The following is a 12,076-nucleotide window of genomic DNA, read 5'->3' on the forward strand; positions in this document are numbered from 1 at the left end:
CTGATGAATTATATTGTGCTAGGAGAAACGCAGCTCACTCCTGGTGTAATATGGCAGCTGTTGTGTCATGCTGTGACAACCACTTTTACCTTCTGCACATAGATCTCAATGTACTTCTGCAGGTTGTTGCGGTACAGGTACAGGACGAGGTCATGGACAAAGTCAAATCGGTCACATACAATGATTAGAGGTAGCTGGTCAGTCAACTTGGCCTCCTGTAAGCAAACATAAAACAGGATATGGTCAAGAGAGAACCCCGCAATTTAAGATGTCAGGTTAAATGAGAAAGGCAACGAAAACAATCATCTGTATCAAATGTGCCACAAGTGTGTCATTTTAAGTTTTGTCTCACGATTAAAGTACCAAAGCTGGCAATAAGGTATTAAGAAGACTTGTCATTATGAAACTTCAATGCCCTGCCTTTCCCATGGTCCTTAGCACTGGCACTATGACTGAAATCAAAGTAGGTCTCACAGCTTGAAATGCTCCAGCAAATAATATTTCAGCCAAGGACCTGCCAATCACGTAAATCACTCCGGATAAAGAGCACCTTCAAAAAAACAATAGGTGGCAGTTTGAAATGTGGTACCTTGAGGAAGTTTTTGACACGATCAGCATCGTAACAGTTGCTCTCACGACAGATCCTCTCTACTTCTTTGATCTGGCCTGTTTTGCACGCGGCTTGGATGTATTTGAAGTGGACGTCAGCATCCTGGCTGAAGTTGACGATAGAACCAAGGAAGTAGAACAGCCCTACAAATTAGACAAAGATCGGCCAAGTTCTCTCAATCAATAGTAAAAGAATCCGTTTCCACAGTAACGGGAAAACACAAGAAAGTAATGACAGGATCCAGCCATTTAGTCCTGTTATTCCTATTGATGGTTTTTCAGAGACTTTTGCTTGTCTCCACTACAAATCACAAAAACAAACACCAAACATTACAGAATTATCAAACTGTCAGTTTTAATCTTTCACCTGGTTCAACTTGCAGAAGTTAAATAATAGTAGGCTTTTCAATATTTTTGATTTTTAGAGAGATGTAAAGACTAATATTTATTCTATAGACAGAAATTTTAAGAGAATACTGTCTAACGACATCCAAGTCATTGGCTGCTACGACGTCACAGTTTGGACATAACATTAGGTACTTTTCAATAATGGTCCACTCTCTTTCAACATGCATGTCGCATTTGACCTCCACACAGAGGTCATGCGACAGCCCTCACCCTCATAACTCTTGAAGGATTCGAAGAGCTCCACAAGTGACTGTGTGCTGAGCTGCTCGTGGTACTTAGATGCGACTTGAACACAGAGCTGCAGGTTCTGCCTGATGTTGGCCGACAGCATGGCTCTGAGGCACTCCAGGGAGTCATCCACTGACAGAGAGCCAAAGAAGTTCACCAGCCACTGTAGAATGATGGGGGGGGGAACATTACATATAATACAGACATACAAACAGATCAATGGGAACATATAACCTCATTATTATGGCACACGCATGTCATGCCACAGGTCCTGACCTCAGGGTTGAGCAGGTGTGTGTGGACCACAGCACGCTTGATGTCGTACAGGTCACTGTAGTGCTCCAGCGCCCTCTGTAGCAGACCAGCTTTCTCACACAGCTGGGCAATGTGGGCACGGTCGTAATGTGTGAACATCTGATTCCCCAAGATGGCATCTGCCACCTGTTCTCCCAAACAAACAAACAAACAAACAAACAAACATGTACAATTACCAGAATCACAGGTACTCAGCATTTTATCATAATTACCAATAAAAAACGCCATCATTTTCAAAAAGCAGACAAATCCCATCCTTTAAAATCAGATCTCACAATCACCTGTCACAAATCATAGACAACAACACAAACATGCAGACATGTGACAAGAATAAAACGTGTAAATCAAACACATCTTTGGGGTGGGTGCATACATGTTCAGTACGCAAAATAGAGAATATTAAAAGACAATTCATAAATAAAATAAGCACAGGAAAAAATAAAGGAAACAGGAAAAAATGCACACATATACAGAAAATAATTTTGTCATGCACATACAACATAACCTGATGGTCTGATTCCTCACTGCTGTGATGAGTGGTGTCCTACCATCCCATCTCAGTGCTGAATTTGATTTGCATGTGTGCTTGCATGTAAACAGCGTGAGTGGCGGCAGAACCCACAAGGCCATACCTGTGGGGCATGGATGAGGTTCATTTCCAGAAGCCGGGTCTGCAGATGGCCCTCTGTTGGCCTGTTGTTCTTTAACGCATCAAGCAAGAAGGAGGTGCACTGCTGGACCAGGCTGGTCTCCATAAAAACGTCCACGATCTGGGCAAACAGGCGAACACACACAGAGACGCAGGCAGAGCATAGGGAGATTACAAGGGGGTTCCATATGCTAACAAATGTTTGACTCTTTCCTGACTGAGAGCTGAGCTGAGAAAATGCTTTATCCTTTTTACTTCATTTAACCCCTTATATAAGCCTCTATTTTCAACTGCATGAGATCTCATCACGTTATTTTTATTTATGTGTTAATTGGGGACTATCAAGTTTAATGTTGTGTTTAATTCTGGTATTGGGAAAAAATTATTTATTTATTGCAATTATATCTGCTAATGGAAGTCGACTCATAAAAAGCTTTTGCCTACAATGATCCTTAAATACATAGCTGAGTGGGAGCTGCTGGTCTTCAGAGCACATACCAGGAATACCTCTCCCATCTGTGACAACAGCACAGCAGTAGGGAGTCAGGAAGTGAAAAGTACCTGGTTGATGTTGGCCAGTGGTTCCTCATCCTGGACCAGCATCTGTGCGAACTGCAGCCCTTGGTCAGGACTCACACGCATCACACTTCTCAACAGGAACACCCAGTCTGGGGTGTAACCCACCTGGGGGGAAGAGAAACTCCAATGTTTGTCTAAGGACCCTTTCATAATTCTATGTGAACACATCCAAGTTCACATAAGAGTGGATCCGCAAATCAGAAAAATGCTCATAAGAACGTGATTTCATTATTTCCCATATTAGAGCTTGGGACACTGCATGTGTTCAGGTAACTGCAGTTGCTCTTGTAAGGTTAATACAAAAATTACCTGCATCCCAGAAATCTTGTTTCTTACCTTCTTGGCATAAAGCACGATTTTCTGGAACTGGCCAGTCTCAGCAAAGCACTGGATGACCTTGTTGGGAACATTGGCCCGCAGGTAAACACTGAGGGCTAGAGTGGGGTCTACACTCTTCACCAGGTCACCCAGTTCCTCAGAGCACTCCAGCTGAAAACACAGGCCCAGCTTAGCCTTCCTGACACTAAAGGCCAGCACCCCTTCTCTCAACACATAAGCCATTTCTGAGGGTCCACAAGGGAAAGCAGTGGCAAGTAGTTAAGGCCCAACGGCCAACAGCAAGCAGCAGCCAAGCTGCCCGATCAGGACTCCCCAAGTTAGCTGTGTCCAGGGCGGGCAGCAGGTACCTTGTCCTCCTTCAGCCATTTCTCCAGGAGCTGTTTGCGACCTTGCTGCAGGACGGGCCGGCAGAGCTCCAGGGACTCTAGTCGGTTGAGCTGGCCCTGATCCAACAGAATACCGAAGTACTGCAGCAGTGGGGAAGCCTGGCCAGGCTGACCCGGTACACTCTGGAATCGCCGGATGGTGTCTGCTGTACGCAGGATGCCCTGGGGGGACAGTAGGCATTCAGTCGATTGCTTTGCGCCTGACAGCCATTAGGTGTATGTTACATACCCACTTTCAAACAAACGCCACACTTGCAGGACGATGCCGCAAAGGACTCCTGTCAGACTTTGGCGGTTTTCAGTGTCCCAGCACTACTTCAGTACATTTCACAGAAAGCGAGATGACAGCTAGCTTTACCCAGGCAATAATTAGCTCCTGGCCAAGCAGCAGCAAAGCCAATAAATTATTCAATAAATTATCCTGCATGCCAGAAAATGGACCATATCTAAAATATTATTTTAATTAGAATAAACTGAATTCTGGGACAGAAAAACATGTAGCTTAACACAAATTTTCCAACAAAAGAATTTCCACATGATGGTTATCAGGACTGATTTTGCAAAGTGCATATTTATAAATAACAACAGATGAAGGCCCTGTTCACAACTGGTATTAACAAGAGTCCGAGGTGATCCGATCACAAGTGGACAGTGCTAATTACGGGTGTGAACGCACCCAAAACACATTAAGTACGCATTAAACACGCAAGCAGTATTTGATATGATTTATTTCAGAACATCTATCAGTGCAGAATGGGTTCATTGCACTGTGAATAACAATGCATTTTCCCTAAAAGACCAAAAAATAAGTTTGAATGTGCTGGGAAGTTGGTTTAATATAGGACTGTCGCGACTCATTCGCATGGAAATCTTATCAAAAGTGTACATTAGTAATATTCCATGCAATTTTGGGAAAAATAAATGAACGTGAAATTTAAAGCATGTAGGTAAGAATGTGCGTTCAACAGCCTAGAAAAATTATATGTCAGTAGAAACATATAATAATAGTATAATTGTTTATATAGTTTTATATTGGACTGTCCAGGGGCTTGAACTCCTGGTCAGAAATTCAGTCCCAATCGCTTTGAGTTTCATTGATTATTATTAAAAGCTAAAACTTTATCATATGGCAACCAATGTTAGTGTATTTACATAATGCATTACAGACTGAGCCCTTTGTCCCTGTATTAGTCTGCCCTAATACACTGAACAAAAATATAAACGCAACACTTTTGTTTTTGCTCCCATTTTTCATGAGATGGACTTAAAGATCTACAATTCATTCCAGATACACAATATTACCATTTCTCTCAAACATTTCTCACAAATCAGTCTAAATGTGTGATAGTGAGCACTTCTGCTTTGCTGAGATAATCCATCCCACCTCACAGGTGTGCCACATCAAGATGCTGATCTGACATCATGGGTAGTGCACAGGTGTACCTTATACTGCCCACAATAAAAGGCCACCCTGGAATGTGCAGTTTTGTCTCACAGCAAAATGCCACAGATGCCACAAGCATTGAGGGAGCGTGCAATTGGCATGCGGACAGCAGGAATGTCAACCAGATCTGTTGCTCGTGCATTGAATGTTCATTTCTCAACCATAAGCCGTCTCCAAAGGCGTTTCAGAGAATATGGCAGTACATCCAACCGGCCTCACAACCGCAGACCACGTGTAACCACACCAGCCCAGGACCTCCACATCCAGCAGGTTCACCTCCAAGATCGTCTGAGACCAGCCACTCAGACAGATAATGCACGGCCCCATGTTGCAAGGATCTGTACACAGTTCTTGGAAGCTGAAAATGTCCCAGTTCTTGCATGGCCAGCATACTCACCGGACATGTCACCCGTTGATCATGTTTGGGATGTGCTTGACCGGCGTATACGACAGCGTGTACCAGTTCCCACTAATATCCAACAACTTCGCACAGCCATTGAAGAGGAGTGGACCAACATTCCACAGGCCACAATTGACAATCTGATAAACTCTATGCGAAGAAGATGTGTTGCATTGCATGAGGCAAATGGTGGTCACACCAGATACTGACCGGTTCTGAGTCCCCAGACCCCCAATAAAGCAAAAAACTGCACATTCCAGGGTGGCCTTTTATTGTGGGCAGTATAAGGTACACCTGTGCACTACCCATGATGTCAGATCAGCATCTTGATGTGGCACACCTGTGAGGTGGGATGGATTATCTCAGCAAAGCAGAAGTGCTCACTATCACACATTTAGACTGATTTGTGAGAAATGTTTGAGAGAAATGGTAATATTGTGTATCTGGAATGAATTGTAGGTCTTTAAGTCCATCTCATGAAAAATGGGAGCAGAAACAAGAGTGTTGCGTTTATATTTTTGTTCAGTATATCTTAGTACTGAAAGACCTTTTTACATTTGGACTGTGTTGACGGGATGTAAAGAATGCATGTCTCCACGTAGAAAGTTGAACTTTTTCTGAAATATATTTTGAATTTAAGTAATTATATTTACATTATATGAAATAATATTTTATGATAATGAATGTCTAATGAAAATTACATTATTACGAAACAATTTAAAGAATATACATAGAAGACAAACATTATGAAATATAATACCTTTTATGGCATTATTAAAAAAAGTCAAATAAAATAAGTATTCAAATATTTATTTATTCATTTATATATAAATTTATTATTTATAGATATTTATTTCAATAGCGAAAGCAAATAGCTTCTGATTTATTCTCCTCCTTCTTTGAATGTGTGGCAGATTCTACAAACAGAAATGATTTACGTGATTATTTAAATAAGTTGTGGGAAAGTAAGTTCCAATTACAAGTGTTAATGCCAGGTGTGAACTGATGTATTTAGAGCTGTCCACTTGTGATCGGATCACCCAGGATGCATGTTAATACCAGGTGTGAACAGGGCCCAAGAGTTTAACCTTTATTGAACCACGGATCTCCCCCCCCCCCCCCCCAAAAAAAAAAAAAAAAAAAAACAGAGCACAACTAGGGACCTAGAGAGCACATGATTGCATAAGTAACTGTTATATAAGAATAGGGGGGTGTCTCCTTTTAATATTTTTCACATTACATGAATTAGACCTGCAATAAAGGTTAAAAACCTCTGAGATATAAAATCCATCCATCCATCCATTTTCCAAACCGCTTATCCTACTGGGTCACGGGGAGTCCGGAGCCTGAATTGGAAAGCCTGCTCCACACTAACAGCTTTGGGGCCAGCCAGTCTGACTTCTGACTCAGCGAAACAGTCCAGCATGTGATACTTCACCTTGGGGGCAGAGGCTGCGACTTTGGCCGCCTCAGAGTAGCTGCCCTGGGCGAAGAGCGTGTTGAACTTGCGGGCAAAGAGCTCCTCTGCTCCAGCCAGATTGCTGCGCACAGCCATGCGCAGGCCCAGGTCTGGGTTCTGCAGCACGTTGGTGGCGTAGTTCACAATGTTCTCCTCCTCGACACACACAGACAGCACCTAGAAGTACACAGGCAGTGGTATGAGGTTCACAAACATGTCCTGTATCCTTCAAACACCCCCTATAATACAGTATAAGAAGCCAAGTACATACGACTGCTAACTAGCCCACAGGATAATTAATTAACGACCTGGAGGGTCAACTTCATGATTCAGTCACACACTACACCAATCAGCCACTTTGACTTCATTCCATAGCTTAATGGTGATAAAAGCTACAGAAACTTCAAGAAATATTCGTTTTATTGACTTGTGGAGGCAGAGGTATTTGGCCAGCTGCGAACATCTGTGACCTCCGTGATTAAAGGCTGCGGATTCCCAGCTGCTGACTGCGTAGGTATGAAGGACATGGCTTACCTGTCCCTTTTTATTGACCCCGATGATGCCAGAGGTGGGCTCGTGCGAGGCGGTGACAAAGATAGTCTCAGCACTGATGCGATTCATGTAGATGCACACTCCTGTTTCCAGATCATACATGTGGATGTAGCCGTATTTGGTGATCAAGTAGATAACGCCATGTTTGACACCAATCTAAATATGAGGGAAATTGGATGATTAAGTGGACTCCCAAAGCAGTAAGTTACAGTAAAGCCAGGTGTAACTCCTGCAATTAAACAGATTATATGTACTCCCAATATAACAAAATCTGTTTTCGCTGTTCAGTAGATGCTGTTATAAGCATTGTATGGGTTCAGGTAGATGCAACCTACAGTGTAGCCTTTTTTGCTGAATACAGATTGTCAGAAATGTCAAATAAAAGCCGCTCCTTTATGGAGGGTGTTTTTTGACAATATTCAATAAATGAATGTTATTTAAATGATTATTTAAATTGCTGCCATTTAAAGTATTATTTATATTAATCATTGAAATCACTATTTAAATGAACTAATACTAGCAACCATTAAAATTATCTGTCAAAGTCACCCATTAAACTCAGTGAATAGGTTTTAAACAAAACAACATTAATACCACAAATTGGTTACATTACAAACTAAGGTTACATCAAAATGCTCTTGCCTAAATCGACTGAATTCTCTTTTATAACCACATTTTTTGTCTGTTCCATCCTGGGCCAGTACTACAGAAACTTCCTAACTTGCAGATCTTAACTGTCTGGTAACCATGGTAATTAGGGTTTAGACCCGATTTAGGGGAAAAAAGCCATTGTTCCTATCCTAATTTAAGACAGGAAAATGTTAATTATTACACAAGCATCCTAACTTCCCAAGATCTCAAACTCTCCTAACTTTAGGATAACTACACTATGGCCTTCCAGATAGCCGGTCCCCCTGAACACCCAAGAGATGTTCTATGACCTACCAGATACCCGGGCTCCCTGAATCCCCAAGTGATGCTCTATGGCCAACCAGATAGCCGGTCCCCCTGAATCCCCAAGTGATGTTCTATGGCCAACTAGATAGCCGGTCCCCCTGAATCCCCAAGAGATGTTCTATGGCCAACCAGATAGCCGGTCTCCCTGAATCCCCAAGTGATGTTCTATAGCCTACCAGATAGCTGGTCCACTTGAAGTTTAGCTATAACTAAGACTATGTGGTAGACAGTGAAAGTTAGGACAGGTTAATTGTTATTCTAAATTTAGGAGAGTTTAAGATTTTGAGAAGTTAGGATATAATACAGGATAGAACATATGGATAAAATGCAGTTATAAATGAGAATTCGATCGACTAGGCAAGATCAGTCTGTTGTACTTTGCAATGTAGTCAATCAGATACTAGGTTGTTTTCTTTATAATTATAATTTAAATGGTAATTTAAATGACATTTATTGAATATTGTCACAAAACACCACATCCTTAATCAGCATACAAATCAAGATCCTTGATTTCTGACTGATATTAAAAAAACAGAGGATCATTCTGATGGTTACAGACTGATTTTGGTTACAGAATTGACTTTTTCCCTCTCTGCCTCTATCCCTATTCTGTTTATTGCGCTAATTATGTAGCCAGTTAAGTGAGCTATCGATTTGTAGCTAATTGTCATATATCCTAAAACCCACGAGCCTCAGGCTGCTCCAGGCACCACTGTAAAATATTCCTCAACTAACGGGAGGCCACAAGAGCCACCAGCAGGGTCATCACCGTTACCTGCATGGCCACGGGGAAGTCAGTTTGGGCCTCAGGGGGGAAGAACACGTCAACTGCTTTCTTGGCAAATGGCTGGTTCCCAGGTGCAGGTTGACCCACTTCTATTATATGCAGCTGGAAGGTGGAAGGTGAATGTGTATGGTCTTAATCCATGAAGCCACTGGAAGCCACTGGAACCCACAGGCTCAGTTCCAGTGCTTTCATCATTATTACTGCCCTTATGAAATAAAACGTACTGAACCCTGATCACAACCTTAAAATGTCAACAAATAATCATTGAATCAAAACAGCAGTCAACTTCAGGGCTGGCAGGGACAGTAAGCATAAATCCTTGCTACAGCTATGTGGATAAACCCACAAACGGTAAGTGAAGAGCCAAATCGCATTAAGGAGCAAACGTAGCACAGACACAGAGTGATGCAACACAGCGATATCAGTCTATCCTACCTTGCCACCAGCCTGGCTCCTCACAGCAAAGCAGAAGAGCGTGGAGGGCTTGGCATTACCCTCCACTTTGAACTCAGCAAAGGCGGCAGCATGGCCTTCTATGGGCTGAGACACCTTCCGGTCCACAGAGTAGAGCTGCATTGCTCCCACCACGCGGTTTTGCTGTCGGGCACATAGGAGACGTACCTTCAAAGGCTTTTCCTATTAAAACTACATTTACAAAGCCTCACTTGATCTTGCAGCTGTTTTCCACTGGGGAACATTCAAGACACTCAGAAACATCTTATATGATCATATTTTATGCTAATATATGATAGATATATTTTGTTCCTTGTAAAGCAGATTAACTTGCAGTGCTTTCCACAAAGTTTGCATTGCAATAGGGAAAAGGAGACCCAAGTCATCGGCTGGGTTATGGATATAAACCATACACAAGCAGGGAGGGGAACAATAAGTGTGTAAGTGCATTATAAAACTCACATCTTCAGAAACATCACTCTCCTTAATAAAGGTCACTGAATGCCAAACTTACAGCTTATGATATTTACAAAAACCTCAGTGAGGTCTGATTATCCTTGACGTTCTTCAAACTCAATCTGTTTCCTGAATCTTGCAGAAACTGAATGTTGATGCACTAAGAAAACAAAAGCTGTCCAATAACCACTGGCCTACTAAGCAGTTTGGCAATATTGAGTCTCCGGACCCCCTGAAGCTGCCAGCAATGGGCCTGTTATGATGAAGAGTGCCCCGGATACTCAGTGTCTGACCTACTGTTTATGTATGCATTCATGCTCAGTATTTTAACATCGATCCATTTATGTCTGCAATGTGTTTTATGCACACCTTTAAAAATAAAAAAAAAGACTATTAAACAGTTTCTAAAATGGAGACGACAAGATGAAGGAAACAATGCAATGCCTTGGGGCAAATGAGGCTTGACAAAAGATGTTTCAGTATCAGAAAGTTACTTGAAATCACACAAGCTATTACTGGAGAAATGAGGAATAAAATGTGAATGTTATAAAGTAATAGTAGAAATAATGGCACATAAACTGACACTGTGGATTGCCGTGTTCCGTTGCTGTGCACTAATGTAAGCGCTCATTCAATGTTGTGATTATTTATATACTGATCCTCTGATAATGCTACACATTTGCAGCTACACTAGGGCAACCAGGTGCAGTGGTAGACCAGTCTAGAATGTTGGTGATCTGTGCATGATCACAACAAATCTTCATGGAACTGCTGATACAGAAATGTACTCTTTTCTCAGCAGTGGTGTCAGTAAAACTGATGCTGCTGAATGTTAATGGGGAAAGTCCAAGGTGTGTTTACATAATGCAAGGCAAGAAACTTGAATGACATTCCACTTACAAATAGGTGTCAATCAGAATACCTAGCTTTGCAACCAGTAGCGTTGTGAAGTGGCACCAATTAAGGGCACTGCGTGTGAATTATCATCCAATGAGGGCACTGTGTGCTTAAACTGACATAATGCAACATTATATAGGGTGTCCCTTGTGACGGCACACCTGTGTGACAACTCACCTGTGCAGAGATGCCTATGAGAAGGAGCCACTTTTGCTGCTCATCCGTCCTGTAATTGATTATCTGACAACCCGCCAGGCTGGCGTGTCGATCAAACACTTTCACGGGCTGAGAGATGCCTTCCATGCTCCAGTGGTAGACAGCCGTTTCCGTGACTAGGGCCACCGTGTTCACAGAGATCCATTTCCAAAACATCACGTCCTCCGTCATGGTGTGGGCCTTCATCTTGCTCTTTATTTCAATGTTGAAAATCTGCAGCGTCTTGGCAGCTGAAGGCGGGCGGAGCAATGGAAAAAAAGGGTGGGGTTGGAACCAGAGACATCTGCATGCTGGCAAGCTAATGTCTGTGGCAGTATCCCATCACATACCGATACAACTCATCCAAAATAATACCACGTCACACTTAACTGGAACTACAGAGTTAATTTCAGTTAACGTGGGTGTTTTTTGTTTTGCGGGTTTTGTTTTTGAAAGGATGATGATCGGTTATTCGAAGCATTACAAAATGAAAAGCTGGCTTCTCTGAAGGTACTCCTTTAGAAATCTAATGGCCCTTACACCAGAAAGCCATCAAAGTCTAACGGAAGTTTCTTTTCCCCAGCAAGAAGATATTATAGAGGTTCTGTAGCACTGCATAATTATTGGCAATAATGCAACCACATTTAGTGAGGGTTTATTTAAACTCTAAGCAGTGTACTTAAAAAAAAAAGAGACCTTTAGGGACAAAGTTCAACATAAACCCACGTAAAATATCCCACCTATTAGAATAAAGCCGCAATCAGCAACAAATCATACCACATTTGACTCTAATATTGTGATATGGATTGTGTTTTAATTTGTTCACTAAGACTTGACTTCAAGTATGCATTCCTTACTTTTATACCAGATAAAATGGGGATTCCAGTCGTGAGAATTTATGGCTTAAACAGGTTTGGCATCCCCCAAGTGTTGCTTCTGAATTAGGCACCTTCTCTCATGATT

The 12,076-nt window shown here is 42.0% G+C and overlaps 1 protein-coding gene across 6 annotated transcripts in view; it reads right to left on the bottom strand.

Moving 5' to 3' along the window:
* Positions 1-12,076, bottom strand: part of cltcl1 (clathrin, heavy chain-like 1) — a 55,275-nt gene that overhangs the window by 16,290 nt on the left and 26,909 nt on the right. For all 6 annotated transcript variants that reach the window (XM_048996403.1, XM_048996394.1, XM_048996370.1 and 3 more), the window contains exons 3-15: positions 11,096-11,364; positions 9,548-9,709; positions 9,101-9,214; positions 7,351-7,524; positions 6,796-6,993; positions 3,475-3,675; positions 3,125-3,277; positions 2,771-2,893; positions 2,193-2,330; positions 1,522-1,686; positions 1,228-1,408; positions 590-753; positions 90-215 (exon numbers count right to left, since the gene is read on the bottom strand). In XM_048996403.1, coding sequence (XP_048852360.1) covers positions 90-215; positions 590-753; positions 1,228-1,408; positions 1,522-1,686; positions 2,193-2,330; positions 2,771-2,893; positions 3,125-3,277; positions 3,475-3,675; positions 6,796-6,993; positions 7,351-7,524; positions 9,101-9,214; positions 9,548-9,709; positions 11,096-11,364 — 2,168 coding nt within the window. The remainder of the gene's footprint in view (positions 1-89; positions 216-589; positions 754-1,227; positions 1,409-1,521; positions 1,687-2,192; positions 2,331-2,770; positions 2,894-3,124; positions 3,278-3,474; positions 3,676-6,795; positions 6,994-7,350; positions 7,525-9,100; positions 9,215-9,547; positions 9,710-11,095; positions 11,365-12,076) is intronic.

Source organism: Brienomyrus brachyistius, chromosome 2 (genome assembly GCF_023856365.1).
Source record: "Brienomyrus brachyistius isolate T26 chromosome 2, BBRACH_0.4, whole genome shotgun sequence".
Classification (NCBI taxonomy): domain Eukaryota; kingdom Metazoa; phylum Chordata; class Actinopteri; order Osteoglossiformes; family Mormyridae; genus Brienomyrus; species Brienomyrus brachyistius.